Source organism: Pseudophryne corroboree, chromosome 5 (genome assembly GCF_028390025.1).
Source record: "Pseudophryne corroboree isolate aPseCor3 chromosome 5, aPseCor3.hap2, whole genome shotgun sequence".
Classification (NCBI taxonomy): Eukaryota; Metazoa; Chordata; class Amphibia; order Anura; family Myobatrachidae; genus Pseudophryne; species Pseudophryne corroboree.
In genome coordinates, this window is record NC_086448.1 from 174,869,443 (window position 1) to 174,884,628 (window position 15,186).

The window sequence follows — 15,186 nt, forward strand, 5'->3', positions numbered from 1 at the left end:
TTACAATTTTTTTTTTAACCTCATTTAGGGGGAAATTCTATTAGCAGTGGTAATTTAGCACTGCTAGTAGATTCGCCGGGGGCTATTCAATTAGCCCCGATGCGGCGTGCTGATCCACCGATGCCAGCATTTATCAGGGATTATGATTTGTGTGCCTCAAACATGTGAAGCATAATCCCCGATAATTAGCCACAGGAGATCCGTTTTTGTGGCGGTAACATATGGGACCGGGAACTTACCCTGGATCCATGAGTGTTATCAGCCGATATCTGGTAGTTTACAGCACAGCAAAAATGGGCTACAATATGATAGCATTAACATTGTGCTAAAATGTCGATATTAGCCAGTTTTTGGCGTGCAGTAGTACGTGTGGCAGTAGGATACACTCCTTAGTCTCTTCTGTATGACACTTGTGCTGAAATCTCCATTCTAAAGTTGTGTACTCTTGTCTCTTAATATACTGTAAACTGGTACAGTGCGTTTGGCTGCCTAGCAGAGTGCACAGACCGAGCAAAGGTTATTTGCTGCTTATTATTTCCATCCACAGAAGGCATGAACGCAGAATAACAAGTCTTTGTACTATAACATTAATATTCCTGCTATGCAGTTGACATAATTTTGATTCTCAAGAAGGGTGCATGAGTTCAAGGTCAGTCACTTGACTTGTGGTGTTCATTATAAGCAATTATTGTGTGACAAATGAGTTTGAGATCAGGCTTTAAAATTCTGTAAGAAAAATCAATAGTTCTAATGAAACCTTTTCAGGTCATTTACCTCACTACCTTTTGTTAGTTTGTCAGGAGAGAATGAGATAAAGCGATCTGACAGGCTCTCTGGTATATCTCCATAGTTGTTTCATCCTGTATTTATGGAGGGCTAAAAACAATTTCTGTGCGTGTCCAAACTACAAATTACGGAGCATTTCTATGGTAGTTGATGTTGGCAGCATAACCAATGATGGCAGAAAACACCCATAATTAGTGTACTAAAAGGTTGTGTTTTTTTTTTTGTTCTCCTTTAAAGTTCCCTGAGGAAGATGAAGAGACCAGAAAATATCGCTTGAAGATAGAAGAGCAGAAGCGTTTAAGAGAAGAGATTTTGAAACAGAAGGAGTTGCGACGGCAGCAGCAGGCAGGAGCAAGGAAGAAAGAGCTGCTGGAAAGGCTCTCTCAGCAACAGCCCAGCAGTGCACAGCAAAGGCAGCCCGAGCTGGAAAATCCAGCGGTGAAGGTGGAAAATAACTGTAGTCAGATATTGCCTCACATTACTGCGCAGGTGCGGCCACAAGTAAGGAACAGACCGATTGCAAATAAGCCAGACTCATTATTGTCCAACTTGCCACAGAAAATCCCACTGCTCCAGACTGCTGGAACCACTGCATCATTTCAAGGGCAGCAGAAGAAAATTATTAAGCAAACTGTACAAACCAGGGTTGCAGCGGAGAACCAGTTTCCAAAAGTTGAACAGGTATACCCTGCTGTATCCCCTATGCCACTAGGGTTGCAACAGACTGTGAAAGTTGCTCCAGTTCAGGGAAAGCCACAAGAGCAGAGACCCATAGGTGCAAAGAGGACAGTCATGCAGAGGTCAAACAGCAGCAGTGGTGACGTGCATATCGCCCCAAAGGTCCGCGTGATTAAGTTATCGGGAGGGGTAAGTGGCTTTGTTTGGACATTTCACAAAACTGTTTACAGTGCTAGGATATTAGTTTGGACAGATTGCATTTTAAATAGTAGTACTTATCAGGCACATTTGTAAGCCAAATTTGTTTCTTCAGCCTATCTGAGATGAAGACGTCAATCATTTTGTTTTTCTCACAGTCAGGATAATTGGTTGTATTTATAACTAGTCTGAATGTTGGTGTGTTCCACATAAATACGCAATTCTAGGTCATTGTTTATTTGGTTCGGTGGAGAAAAAGAATAACACTTTATTCTAAACCAGTAGATGCAGTGTGTTAATATAATAGATAATAATGTCACAATTGAAGCTGGCAAGCCAAGTAATGTGTGATGTGCGCACAACTGCCCATAACAGCAAAGTTCTAAGGAATAATCAGACTGTATTTTGGCTTGGACATGTGACCACCCTGCAGTAGATAGTTTTCATGTCAAAAGGTTACTAATCCTTTAAAGGTCAACAGAAAATAGCATTACGATATGTTAATTTCTAGTGTAACTAATTCTCGTTCCCATGCCGCTTTCTGATAACGTATCAGTAAAACTGGAAGCACACAGATGCACCAACATTTTTTGTATGTCTGTCTGTTGAGGACCTTCATGGCTAAAGAAAGGCTCACCAGCTATCCGAATGCAAAATAGAGAATGGGGAGCGAGCAGGAGAGACTTCCTGGCAGACAGATTGGGTTTTAATTGTGCTCACCACTTGAGGATGTCACTGATCGCCAAACATTTTAGATTGATCACCCATATGTTTTCAAAGATACTTAACCCCGTAGGACAAATGGAGAAATTGGGAGATGGGAATGCAAACAAGCATTTTATTTATAAATGATCTGCACAGATTAAGATGCCGTATTAATCATTTCACCCTTCTATCAACAAAGTTGAGCCATGCTACTGTTTATTATTGCAGAAAATTGTGCTGCAGACAAAAGGAAACCCCCACAGAGTTTCTTCCTTAAGGCCACTGGGCATAAATCTGTCCCCTAGATTAATACATTATCTTTGCTTCAATAAGCATATTCTCAAAATGTAAAAGCCATTTGCTTCATTGTTGTCTTCTCAGTTTTAGGAAACATTTTTTCTGTTTAATATTAATTTCCTTATTTAATCAAGATTCCCCCCCACTTCCCATCTGTTTGAGGATGGTCTACAGTTAGGTTTAATGCTACCCAGTATGTGTTGTGCTTAGCTTGTGTGAAACATTTATTTCAGTCAGTAGCTCATTCATTGTCTTATGAAATATAGCTAAACAAATGGACAAACTGGAATTACCTTTTCATCCTTTTTCATATATCCGCACAAATACTTGTATATGTATTTTTATACCTCTTTTGTTCTTTGTAGACGTTCACAGATGCTCTGATTTCACCCTTTAGCGCTGCAAATTACACTCCGTTACAGGGGCTTTTGCAAATTAGACCTTTGTGTTCGTAAGTGCTTATTCCTAAAATGGAAAAAAAACATATGAAATAGGGCATTTCTGACACATCTCAGTGATTTCTTTTTCATGAGATATGGAGGTTGTGCCTTGTTCTAAAAAATGTAAATACTAAATTAACATTAGGAGGAATTCAATTGTTTTTGGGCGTCATACGAGGCCATTCCCTTCGGCAGGTTTCATGCGAGGACCTTTCAATGGGACTTACTGGACAAATGGTCCGGATCACATCTTCAGATGCATCGGTAAATCACCCTATCCACCAGGGGCAGGGTGTCTCTCCTGTGGTGACTGCAGAGTGCTCACCTTCTCGAGGGCAGCAGATTCAGCATTCAGGACTGGGTCCTGGTGACCACGGATGCAAGCCTCCGAGGGTGGGGAGCAGTCACACAGGGAAGAAATTTCCTAGGTCTGTGGTCAAGTCAGGAGACTTGCCTTCACATCAACATCCTGGAACTAAGGGCCATATAAAACGCCCTACGTCAAGCGGAGACCCTGCTTCGTGACCAACCGGTTCTGATTCAGTCAGACAACATCACCGCTGTGGCTCATGTAAACCGACAAGGCGGCACAAGGAGCAGGGTGGCAATGGCGGAAGCCACCAGAATTCTTCGCTGGGCGGAGAATCACGTAAGCGCACTGTCAGCAGTGTTCATCCCGGGAGTGGACAACTGGGAAGCAGACTTCCTAAGCAGGCACGACCTCCACCCGGGAGAGTGGGGACTTCATCAAGAAGTCTTCACGCAGATTGCAAGTCGGTGGGAACTGCCACAGGTGGACATGATGGCATAAAAAGCTACTGAGGTATTGCGCCAGGTCAAGAGACCCTCAGGCGATAGCTGTGGACGCACTGGTGACACCGTGGGTGTTCCAGTCGGTCTATGTATTTCCTCCTCTTCCTCTCATATCCAAGGTGCTGAGAATCATAAGAAAAAGAGGAGTGAGAACAATACTCATTGTTCCGGATTGGCCAAGAAGGACTTGGTATCCAGATCTGCAAGAAATGCTCACAGAGGAACCGTGGCCTCTTCCTCTAAGACAGGACTTGTTGCAACAAGGGCCCTGTCTGTTCCAAGACTTACCGCGGCTGCGTTTGACGGCATGGCGGTTGAACGCCGTATCCTAGCAGAGAAAGGCATTCCGGATGAGGTTATTCCTACGCTGATAATGGCTAGGAAGGACGTGACAGCTCAACATTATCACCGTATATGGCGAAAATATGTTGCTTGGTGTGAGGCCAGGAATGCCCCTACGGAGGAATTCCAGCTGGGCCGTTTCCTTCACTTCCTACAGTCAGGAGTGACTTTGGGCCTAAAATTGGGTTCCATTAAGGTCCAGATTTCGGCCCTATCCATTTTCTTTCAAAAAGAGCTGGCTTCTCTACCTGAAGTTCAGACATTTGTAAAGGGAGTGCTGCATATTCAGCCCCCTTTTGTGCCTCCAGTGGCCCCTTGGGATCTTAACGTGGTGTTGAGTTTCCTGAAATCCCACTGGTTTGAACCACTCAAAACGGTGGAATTGAAATATCTCACGTGGAAGGTGGTTATGCTACTAGCCTTGGCTTGGTGTGTTAGAATTGGCGGTTTTGTCACATAAAAGCCCCTATCTGGTTTTCCATGCGGATAGAGCAGAATTGAGGACCCGTCCACAATTCCTGCCGAAAGTGGTTTCATCTTTTCATATAAACCAACCTATAGTGGTGCCTGTGGCTACTACGGACTTGGAGGATTCCGAGTTGCTTGATGTGGTCAGGGCTTTGAAGGTTTATGTAGCCAGAACGGCTAGGGTCAGGAAAACAGAATCTTTGTTTATCCTGTATGCTTCCAACAAGCTTGGTGCTCCTGCTTCAAAGCAAACTATTGCTCGCTGGATCTGTAACACGATTCAGCAGGCTCATTCTGCGGCTGGATTGCCGCTGCCAAAATCAGTTAAGGCCCATTCCACTAGGAAGGTGGGCTCTTCTTGGGCGGCTGCCCGAGGGATCTCGGCATTACAGCTGTGCCGAGCGGCTACTTGGTCAGGTTCAAACACTTTTGCTAAGTTCTATAAGTTTGATACCCTGGCTGAGGAGGGCCTTGTGTTTGCTCAATCGCTGCTGCAGAGTCAACCGCACTCTCCCGCCCGTTTGGGAGCTTTGGTATAATCCCCATGGTCCTTACGGAGTCCCCAGCATCCACTAGGACGTTAGAGAAAATAAGATTTTACTTACCGGTAAATCTATTTCTCGTAGTCCGTAGTGGATGCTGGGCGCCCGTCCCAAGTGTGGACTTTTTCTGCAATACTTGTATATAGTTATTGCTGCAATAAGGGTTATGTTATAGTTGCATCAGGGTTGTACTGATGCTCTGTTGTTGTTCATACTGTTGACTGGGTAAGTTTATCACAAGTTATACGGTGTGATTGGTGTGGCTGGTATGTATCTTGCCCTGGATTACCAAAATCCTTTCCTTGTACTGTCAGCTCTTCCGGGCACAGTTTCTCTAACTGAGGTCTGGAGGAGGGACATAGAGGGAGGAGCCAGAGCACACCAGAATCTAAATTCTTTCTTAAAGTGCCCATGTCTCCTGCGGAGCCCGTCTATTCCCCATGGTCCTTACGAAGTCCCCAGCATCCACTACGGACTACGAGAAATAGATCTACCGGTAAGTAAAATCTTAATTTAAACACCAATTGTTCAAATGATCATATAAACCAGCAAAGATATATTTGGCTTGTGGATGTAGCCAAAAAACCACCTGATCAAATAAAGTGTGAAACAAAAAAGGAATTTTTCCCCTTGCGCTAATTTAATCAAATTGAGGCAACAGGACATAAATGTACTTGATACATCAATCAGTTTATAATGAGTTTTAATCTCTGTATGATCGATCACATAAAAAAACAATACATCAAAATTAATATACACATATAAAACCCCCAATATCATATACAATATAAGCATACGAAGTGGATCATATATCTAAAAATTATCCACAGCGGGCTTCACTGTTAGCTATACAGGTTGAGTATCCCTTATCCAAAATGCTGGGGACCAGAAGTGTTTTGGATATCTGATTTTTCCGTATTTTGGAATAATTGCATACCATAATGAGATACCATGATGTTGGGACCCAAGTCTAAGCACAGAATGCATTTATGTTACATATACACCTTATACACACAGCCTGAAGGTCATTTAATACAATATTTTTAATAACTTTGTATATTAAACAAAGTTTGTGTACATTGAGCCATCAGAAAACAAAGGTTTCACTATCTCACTCAAAAAATTCCGTATTTCGGAATATTCCGTATTTCGGAATATTTGGATATGGGATACTCAACCTGTATTAGTGAATTATTGTCCAATTCCTAAATAGGACAGTCCCGTATGTTTAAATAAGAATTGTCCCGTAAATGAATGAAGTACGGATAAGAATTGTTGTATTTTTACCAACATATGTGATTTCCGTGTGCTCCCAGCAAAAGTGGTTGATCCTACGGGCATAGGAGAGGTGTCCTTCCGACCATGGAGGGTTAAGTCCGGCATCGGGGCTCGGCACACCGCAGGTGCCTTTAGCCAAATGAGCTCCCGTCTTCCAGCTGCCGCATATAGCGTCCTCCGTCTCTCGATCGTCGGCCTCACAGCAGCGGTGCACACGTTCTCACAGTGGTATGCAGCAACAGGTAGAAACCCCTGGGTCCCCAAAGGGCAACTTCTCTGATGCGTTTCACTCCTATTTGGAGCTTCCTCATAGAGACTCTATGAGGAAGCTCCAAATAGGAGCGAAATGCTCCTATTTTATCCGTACTTCATTCATTTACGGGACAATTCTTATTTAAACATACGGGACTGTCCTATTTAGGAATTAGACAATAATTCACTAATACAGCTAACAGTGAAGCCCGCTGTGGATAATTTTTAGAATTTAGATATATGATCCACCTCTTATGCTTATATTTTATATGCTATTGGGGGTTTTATATGTGTATATTAATTTTGATGTATTGTTTTTTTACGTGATCGATCATACAGAGATTAAAACTCATTATAAACTGATTGATGTATCTAGTACATTTATGTCCTGTTGCCTCAATTTGATTAAATTAGCGCGAGGGGAAAAATTCCTTTTTCATATTCTAAATATAGCAGTATATATTTCTCTAGCATCCATAAGGGATATTGGGGGAATCTAGTACGATGGGGTATAGACGGGGTCCAAAGGAGCCGGTGCACTTTATATTTCTTCACTGGGTGTGCTGGCTCCTCCCCTCTATGCCCCCTCCCACAGGCAGTTTAGAAAAAAAGTGCCCTCAGAAGAGGTTGCACACACTGCAAGCTCCAGAGTTTTTCTTCAGTTTATTTTAAAGTTTTATTTATTTCAGTATGCTGTTTGGGCATCAGCATACCTGCACCGTGGGAGTTAGGGGGGGCGGTCACTGGCCTCTTTAGGTGCAGGACCACCGTCCTGAGGGGCTGTTTGTTCAGCAGGGCATGGCACCTTGGCAGTCGCAGCCGTAGCATGCCGCATACCCCTAATGCTGCCTGAAGGTGATCATTGGTGAGTGCCAACCAGAGGCCCCGCTAGGAGAAGTCCCCGGTTTACTGTGCGGCTAATAGAGCGGGTGTGGTGAACGGGACCCGCTATAGCCCCTGCGTGAGACTGGCTAATTTAGGATAAACAAAGCATTTATGTAAGGTTTTACAACTTGGGAGACATGGCCAGTATAAATATACAGAGGTAGCTCCGGCGCCATGGCGGGGGGCGAAGCTACACGAGAGCGGGCTCAGCGGCATTTTGGTACCTGCCTCTGCATAGCAGCAGCAGCCTCCACAGCTCCTCCCAAAAGTCCCTGGATCGCTGGATAACGGGTGTAGAGGGGGGAGAGCTGCTATATTACTGCACAATAACAACCTCTCTGAGGGATTATATAAAATTACAGTCTCACTGTGTTTACATAAACTCGCTGATAGCCTCACTGGGGCTGTGCAGCGCTGGGTGCGTTAGGGTCCTCTCTTCTGTGTCTCCTCTCGCATGCACTAGGGCAGGCTTGCAATATATCAATATCAGGCTGTGTTGTATGTGTATTGTACCTGTTTTTTCTGACTCACAATGGTAATAAAGAAGTCATGCAGTGTATGTAATGATAGATTCTCCCCTAGTTCATCTGACTCCTGATAACAATGTGGGGGAGAGTCCTGAGCCCTCCTGGTTGGGGGCTGTCAAAACTATGATGTCTGATATGTCATCTCAGCTCACTGCAAATGCCAATAAGACTCAGAAACTGCAACAAGCAGTGGCAAGTCTCATTGCTAAACATCCCCCCTGTCGACTAAGGGTGCACATAAACGTGCTTTACCTGCACTACTCTCAGATATTGATGATGATATACAGGATGATGTGGACCCCATAAGTGGGGATCCCACCCAGGGTATTGAGCCACTCATATTGGCTATTAGGGATGTGTTAAAGCTCCCCCTGGAGGATGCTACTAATCAGCAGTCATTGTTCCTCCCATGCGATAAAATGGCAGTCACATTTCCTGATTCAAAGGAATTAGATGACTTATTTAAAATGGCCTGGAAGAATCCAGATAAAAAGTTTCAGGTGTCCAAACGTTTTTTGCATACATTCCCCTTTGCGCCTGATGGCAGAAAATTCTGGGAAGAATCTCCTGCAGTAGACATCTCAGTCTTTCGCCTTTCTAAAAAGGCGGTACTCTCTGTTCCGGGTTCCTTTACAGTAAAGGGACCCGGCAGATAGGAAAATTGAGACAACTCTAAAATCTATTTACATTGCTGCAGGTGTTGCTCAAAGGCCGGTCATTGCAGGTTGCTGGATGACGCATGCAATTCATGCCTGGGCTAATCAAATTAAGGAAGGTCTCTTGGGTGATATGACCTTAGTTAATACTGTTACTCTCCTGACTCATATTCAGGACACGGAAAGAGTCCTCTGTGACTCCCTTAAAGAGATTGACAATATTAATGCTAGGACCACGGCTATGGCTGTGACTGTGCGCAGAGCCATATGGTTACGTCAATGGATTGCTGATGCTGACTCCAAACGTAATGTGGAATCTCTTCCCTTCACAGGTGAATGGCTCTTTGGAGGTGATTTGGACGCATGGATTTCCAAAGCTACTGCTGGAAAATCCACGTTTTTCCCTTCGGGGGCTCCACCTGCTAGATGTACCTATCCGGGACCGTCTATTCAGTCCTTTCAGTACTCCAGATTTCGATCTAGGGCCCCTCTGGCCTCTCTTCTTCCAACGCAACTAGAGACTTCAGAGGAAAACCTAAGAAACCGGCCGTTGCTGGATCTCAGGACCAGAACTCCAGTTCTGCTCCCACTAAGACATCAGCATGACTGTGCCCGCCCACCCACCCCCGGTGCCCGCCCACCCACCCCGAGGAGATCTCGTGGTGGAAGCTCGGTTATGTCACTTCAGCCACATCTGGGATGGTTCCTGCCCAGATGCTTGGGTAAGGGACCTTATCTCTCAGGGTTACAAGCTGGAGTTCGACGGTACTCCTCCCCAACGGTTTTTCAAATCAGGCTTACCAGCTTTGGAAAGTATGCGTGGTACGCTACTACTGGCCATGAACAAGTTGGTCCAGTCCTAGGTCATTGTTCCAGTACCCCTACTACAACAAGGACAGGGTTACTACTCCAGTCTGTTTGTTGTACCAAAACCAGACTGGTCTGTGAGACCCATTCTGAACCTGAAGTCCTTGAATCCTTACCTGCAGGTTTTCAAATTCAAGATAGAATCTTTGAGAGCGGTGATCGCAGGCCTGGAATAACAGGAATTCCTAGTGTCCCTGGATATCAAGGATGCTTACCTACATATCCCAATTTGGCCTCCTCATCAGGCCCATCTGAGGTTTGCCCTACTGAATGATCACTACCAATTTCAAGCGTTACCCTTCGGCCTATCTACAGCTCCGAGGGTGTTCGCAAAGGTGATGGCAGAAATGATGTTTCAGCTCAGCGGCCAGGTGGACAATGTATTTCCATACCTGAACGATCTCCTGATAAAAGCGAGTTCCAGGGAGCTTCTATTGCTCCATATAGATCGCACTATCCAACTTCTGTCTCACCACAGGTGGATCCTCAATCTGCAGAAGTCCCACCTGGAACCATCTGAGACTCCTGTTTCTGGGAATGCTACTGGATACTGTAGCACAGAGTGTTCCTACCAGTGGAAAAAGCGAGAACACTCCAGTAAATGGTTTGCATGGTACTCAGACCTGCTTGAGTCTCCATTCATGTTTGCATAAAATGATTGGGAAAGATGGTGGCCTCCTACGAGACGATACAGTATGGAAGGTCCCATGCCAGACCCTTCCAAATGGACATCCTGAACAAGTGGTGCGGTTCCCATTTTCAGATGCACCGGATGATTCAAAGGTCACCCCAGGCCAGGATTTCTCCTCTGTGGTGGCTAGTCTTCCAACCTCCTGGAAGGCCGAAGCTTCGGGATTCAGGATTGGATCCTCCTCTAAGAAGATGAGGAGCTGTCACCCAAGGGGCGTAGTTCCAGGGCAGGTGGTTTGCCCAAGTGGCCCTACTTCCAATCAACATTCTTAAACTTCGGGCTATCCACAATGCTCTGCTTCAGGCGTCTCATCTACTACGGGATCCAGGCGATCTACTACGGGATCGGGCGATCCAGGTGCAGTCGGACAACGCCACGGCGGTGGCGTACATCAATCGACGAGGGACAAAAAAGCAGGGCCTGCATGCGAGAAGTGTCAAGAATACTCCTCTGGGCAGAAAGAAATGCAAGAGCGCTGTTGGCAATCTTCATTCTGGGAGTGGACAACTGGGAAGCGGACTTCCTAAGTCGCCACGACCTCCATCCGGTGGAGTGGGGACTACACCCTCAGCTGTTCCAACTGATCATTGATAGGTGGGGTTGCCCACAGATCGATTTGATGGCCTCTCGTCTCAACAAGAAGCTTCGCTGCTATTGCTCATGGACCAGGGACCCTCAGGCGAGCGCAGTGGATGCGCTGACTTCGCCTTGTCCTTACCAGCTGGTTTACCGGTTTCCTCAGATTCCTCGGGGGCTCAAGCATCAAAGAGTGGAAGCAATCTTGATTGCCCTGTATTGGCCCCAAAGAGCGTGGTACACGGCTCTCCTGGACTTGTCCGTAAAGGACCCTTGGTCCAAGACAGACAACCTGTGACGTCAAAACACTATCATCATATCTGGCGGAGATATGTCTCGTGGTGCGAGGAATGCAAATATCCCTCTGCAGAATTCAACTTAGGAAAGTTCCTCTGTTTTCTGCAGGCTGGAGTGGATAAAGGCTAGCGTCTGGGATCCATTAAGGTCCAGATTTCAGCTCTTTCCATCTTCTTTCAGAAGAAGTTGGCTATCTTGCCGGAAGTTCAGACCTCCTTGCAAGGGGTGCTTCACACACAACCTTTCATGCCGCCCACGGCACCTTGGGATCTGGATGTAGTGTTACGCTTTCTACAGTCCTCCTGTTTTGAACCTCTGACCACGGTAGAAGATAAGTACATCACGTGGAAAACTGTGATTTTACTGGCCCTGACCCGCTGCTATGCGTGTCTCAGAATTGGGGGGCCTTATCATGTGAAAGTCTGTACTTGGTCTTTTACGAGGACATAGCGGAGCTCAGGACTAGGCGGAAGTTCCTGCCGAAGGTTGTCTCTGCAATTCACCTAAATCAACCTATTGTGGCCTAACTGCTGAAGGGACAGGACCAGAGCCCCGTTTCCTACGAGGGATATTAGCATTTATTTATCCTCCATTAGCCCTTTTAACCACATCTGCCTACCGTCTTACCTTTGTGGAACCCACTGGGGGAGTTGGATCGCTGCTGCGGAGTCGGGGAGCAACTCCTGGAGCTCCCGCGGACTGCCGCCTATCTAGATCCCTGGAGCCGGGGCCTCAAGTTGGAGCCTGGGCCGACGCGCGCCTCCAGCGCCCTACACGCCGCGGAACACAGCCTCAGTCAGCTCTGAGCGCCCCGACCACCGCCAGACCTCCCGGCCCTACCGCTACAGCCCCCACCGCTGACTCTGATCCCCTGCTCTGCCTGAGCGGGACGGAGCATTTGCGGCGGAAGTCACCCGGCGGCCATAGCAACGGTCATAGCAACGGAAGCCCAGCGCTCGCTGCCCGTCGCGCTCTGCTTCCTGCTGGGGGGGGGGGGGGGGGCGATGGATTAGACCCACGGCTGTGCTGTGCTGCTGGTCCTGGGCTGCCCATTCAACCTCTGGATCCTGTGAGTGCACCCCTGGATCCCTATCACCCCGCTGGGCTGGTGAGTCCTTACACAGTGGGACCTGTTCCCATCCTTTATTTCATTTTCATATCTCACTGACTGTCACTGTGCACCAGACTTTAAGCTTTTCCTCCCGGCACCTCATTGATAAATTCTCAGCCGACCTGGCAGAGAATCTGGATTGCAGGGTGAATGAAGAGTCGCACAGACGCCTATTTTCGTTAAGTATTTTTGTTAAATATTTTTCATATGTAGTGTATGTCCTTTTTCTTATGTTCAATAGTCCAGGTATGTACCTTTTATATATTGGGAGGTGCTCCAAGGAATAATATAAATGTAGAAAGTCAAAAAGAAGAAAATTCCCTATATTGGGCACACTCGGACTTGTGTAATTTCTTAAAAGTCAAATATCTGTTATGATAGATGACCACAAATTCTAAAATATAACTTTTATTATAATCTTTAAAACATTAGCGAAATATAGTGCATGTGGATTAATTTGTGAAGGTTGTGAAAATTAAATAAAGTGAATTAAAAAGCTAAGCCACTGTAATTGTGTATTACTTCACTGTCTCTAATGTCTTGAACAGTGTTTCAATTATGTAACAATATTAGTTGCCAAATATCTTGCAATGATACATTCATATCTGGGAGTGGACTCCCAGATATGAATGTATCATTGCAAGATATTTGGCAACTAATATTGTTACATAATTGAAACACTGTTCAAGACATTAGAGACAGTGAAGTAATACACAATTACAGTGGCTTAGCTTTTTAATTCACTTTATTTAATTTTCACAACCTTCACAAATTAATCCACATGCACTATATTTCGCTAATGTTTTAAAGATTATAATAAAAGTTATATTTTAGAATTTGTGGTCATCTATCATAATAGATAGTTGACTTTAAGAAATTACACAAGTCCGAGTGTGCCCAATATAGGGAATCTTCTTCTTTTTGACTTTCTAGAGAACCTGGATTGCCCATCCTCCGGTGTCTAGCATATTAGTGTGATGTTATTATCGGGTCATTGTGCCTCTCTCAACTACTGCACCTGAGGACTGCTGTACCCCTACCTCGGTCGCAGCGTGCTGCTGGCACCATGCACAGCAGCCACCTCTGCTAATTCAGTGCTCCCCTTAGCTCTTATGATGATGATGCTGTTGCTTCTTTAACTCACGAGATGACCTGACCTGATTAAGGGCATAACTGCACGCCTTTTTAGCTGATACCTATTGCTGTCATTACGATTATTCTTATGGGCCCGTACCTACGCTGCCTTACTGTCAAGGAAAACTCCATATTTTCAGTTAAATCCTGCTACTTTTCAACTCCCTGCTCTGGTGTATGGTCCCTTACACGGTATGCCACAGAAGCGCCGAAAGGCCCCGCTCCATCCAAACCCAGTATCATTAGAGCGTGGGAAAGGGCCGGTGCTCTTCCGACACATCCTCCTGCAGATGAATGTATACTGACTTTATCGACCATCTAACGACCCTCCTCTGTCGGCTAACGATGTGATCTCTATTGTCACCAAGACGATCCAATCAGAAATGAGATCTGCCCTTGCAGACTTTAAAGCTGAGCTTGCTGATCTAGGCTCCAGAACGGACACTCTTGAACAGAAAGTAGATGAAATCTGCCAGTATCAGAGCATGATGGACCAAGAATTTCTACGGGCCGACTTAGAATCATATAAGGATCATCTCGAGGACATTGAAAATCGAAATAGGTGGAACAATATCCGCATACGCAACAATCCGGAAACAGAAACTGGCGACTCTCTCCCTGCCTACTTAGAGGGCCTTTTCCTACACCTAGCTCCTGACATTCCTGTTGCTCACCTGGACCGGGCTCATAGTGCTCTTTGCCCCAACAACCCCCCCCCCCCCCCCCCCCCACCCCCCGCCCCGACTCAACCTCCACGGGACGTCATCCTTAGTTTCTCTGACGTCCTAAGTGGATGCTGGGACTCCGTAAGGACCATGGGGAATAGCAGCTCTGCAGGAGACTGGGCACAACTAAAGAAAGCTTTAGGACTACCTGGTGTGCACTGGCTCCTCCCCCTATGACCCTCCTCCAGACGTCAGTTAGAATCTTGTGCCCGGCCGAGCTGGATGCACACTAGGAGGCTCTCCTGAGCTCCTAGAAAGAAAGTAATAGTTTAGGTTTTTTATTTTCAGTGAGATCTGCTGGCAACAGACTCACTGCTACGAGGGACTAAGGGGAGAAGAAGCGAACCTACCTGCTTGCAGCTAGCTTGGGCTTCTTAGGCTACTGGACACCATTAGCTCCAGAGGGATCGAACACAGGGCCCGACCTCGATCGTCCGGTCCCGGAGCCGCGCCGCCGTCCCCCTTACAGAGCCAGAAGCAAGAAGTTGGTCCGGAAAATCGGCGGCAGAAGACTTCGGTTTTCAACAAGGTAGCGCACAGCACTGCAGCTGTGCGCCATTGCTCCTCATGCACACCTCACACTCCGGTCACTGATGGGTGCAGGGCGCTGGGGGGGGCGCCCTGAGCAGCAATATAATATACCTTGGCTGGCAAATCTACACCATATATAGTCAGGAAGGCTATATAGGTGTAAAAATACCCCTGCCAGAGAACCAGTAAAAGCGGGAGAAAGTCAGTTGGAAAAGGGGCGGGGCTTCTCCCTCAGCACACTGGCGCCATTTTCTCTTCACAGTGCAGCTGGAAGACAGCTCCCCAGGCTCTCCCCTGTAGTTTTCAGGCTCAAAGGGTTAAAAAGAGAGGGGGGGCACTAAATTTAGGCGCAGTATTACATATATATAAGCAGCTATAGGGGAAAAA

The 15,186-nt window shown here is 46.1% G+C and overlaps 1 protein-coding gene across 11 annotated transcripts in view; it reads left to right on the forward strand.

Moving 5' to 3' along the window:
- Positions 1 to 15,186, forward strand: part of RBM33 (RNA binding motif protein 33) — a 297,939-nt gene that overhangs the window by 217,591 nt on the left and 65,162 nt on the right. For all 11 annotated transcript variants that reach the window (XR_010177641.1, XR_010177640.1, XM_063921887.1 and 8 more), the window contains one exon: positions 1,024 to 1,653. Coding sequence is in view for 9 of the 11 variants with exons in the window: in XM_063921887.1 (XP_063777957.1) it covers positions 1,024 to 1,653 (630 nt within the window). In the remaining 2 variants the exon portion in view is untranslated. The remainder of the gene's footprint in view (positions 1 to 1,023; positions 1,654 to 15,186) is intronic.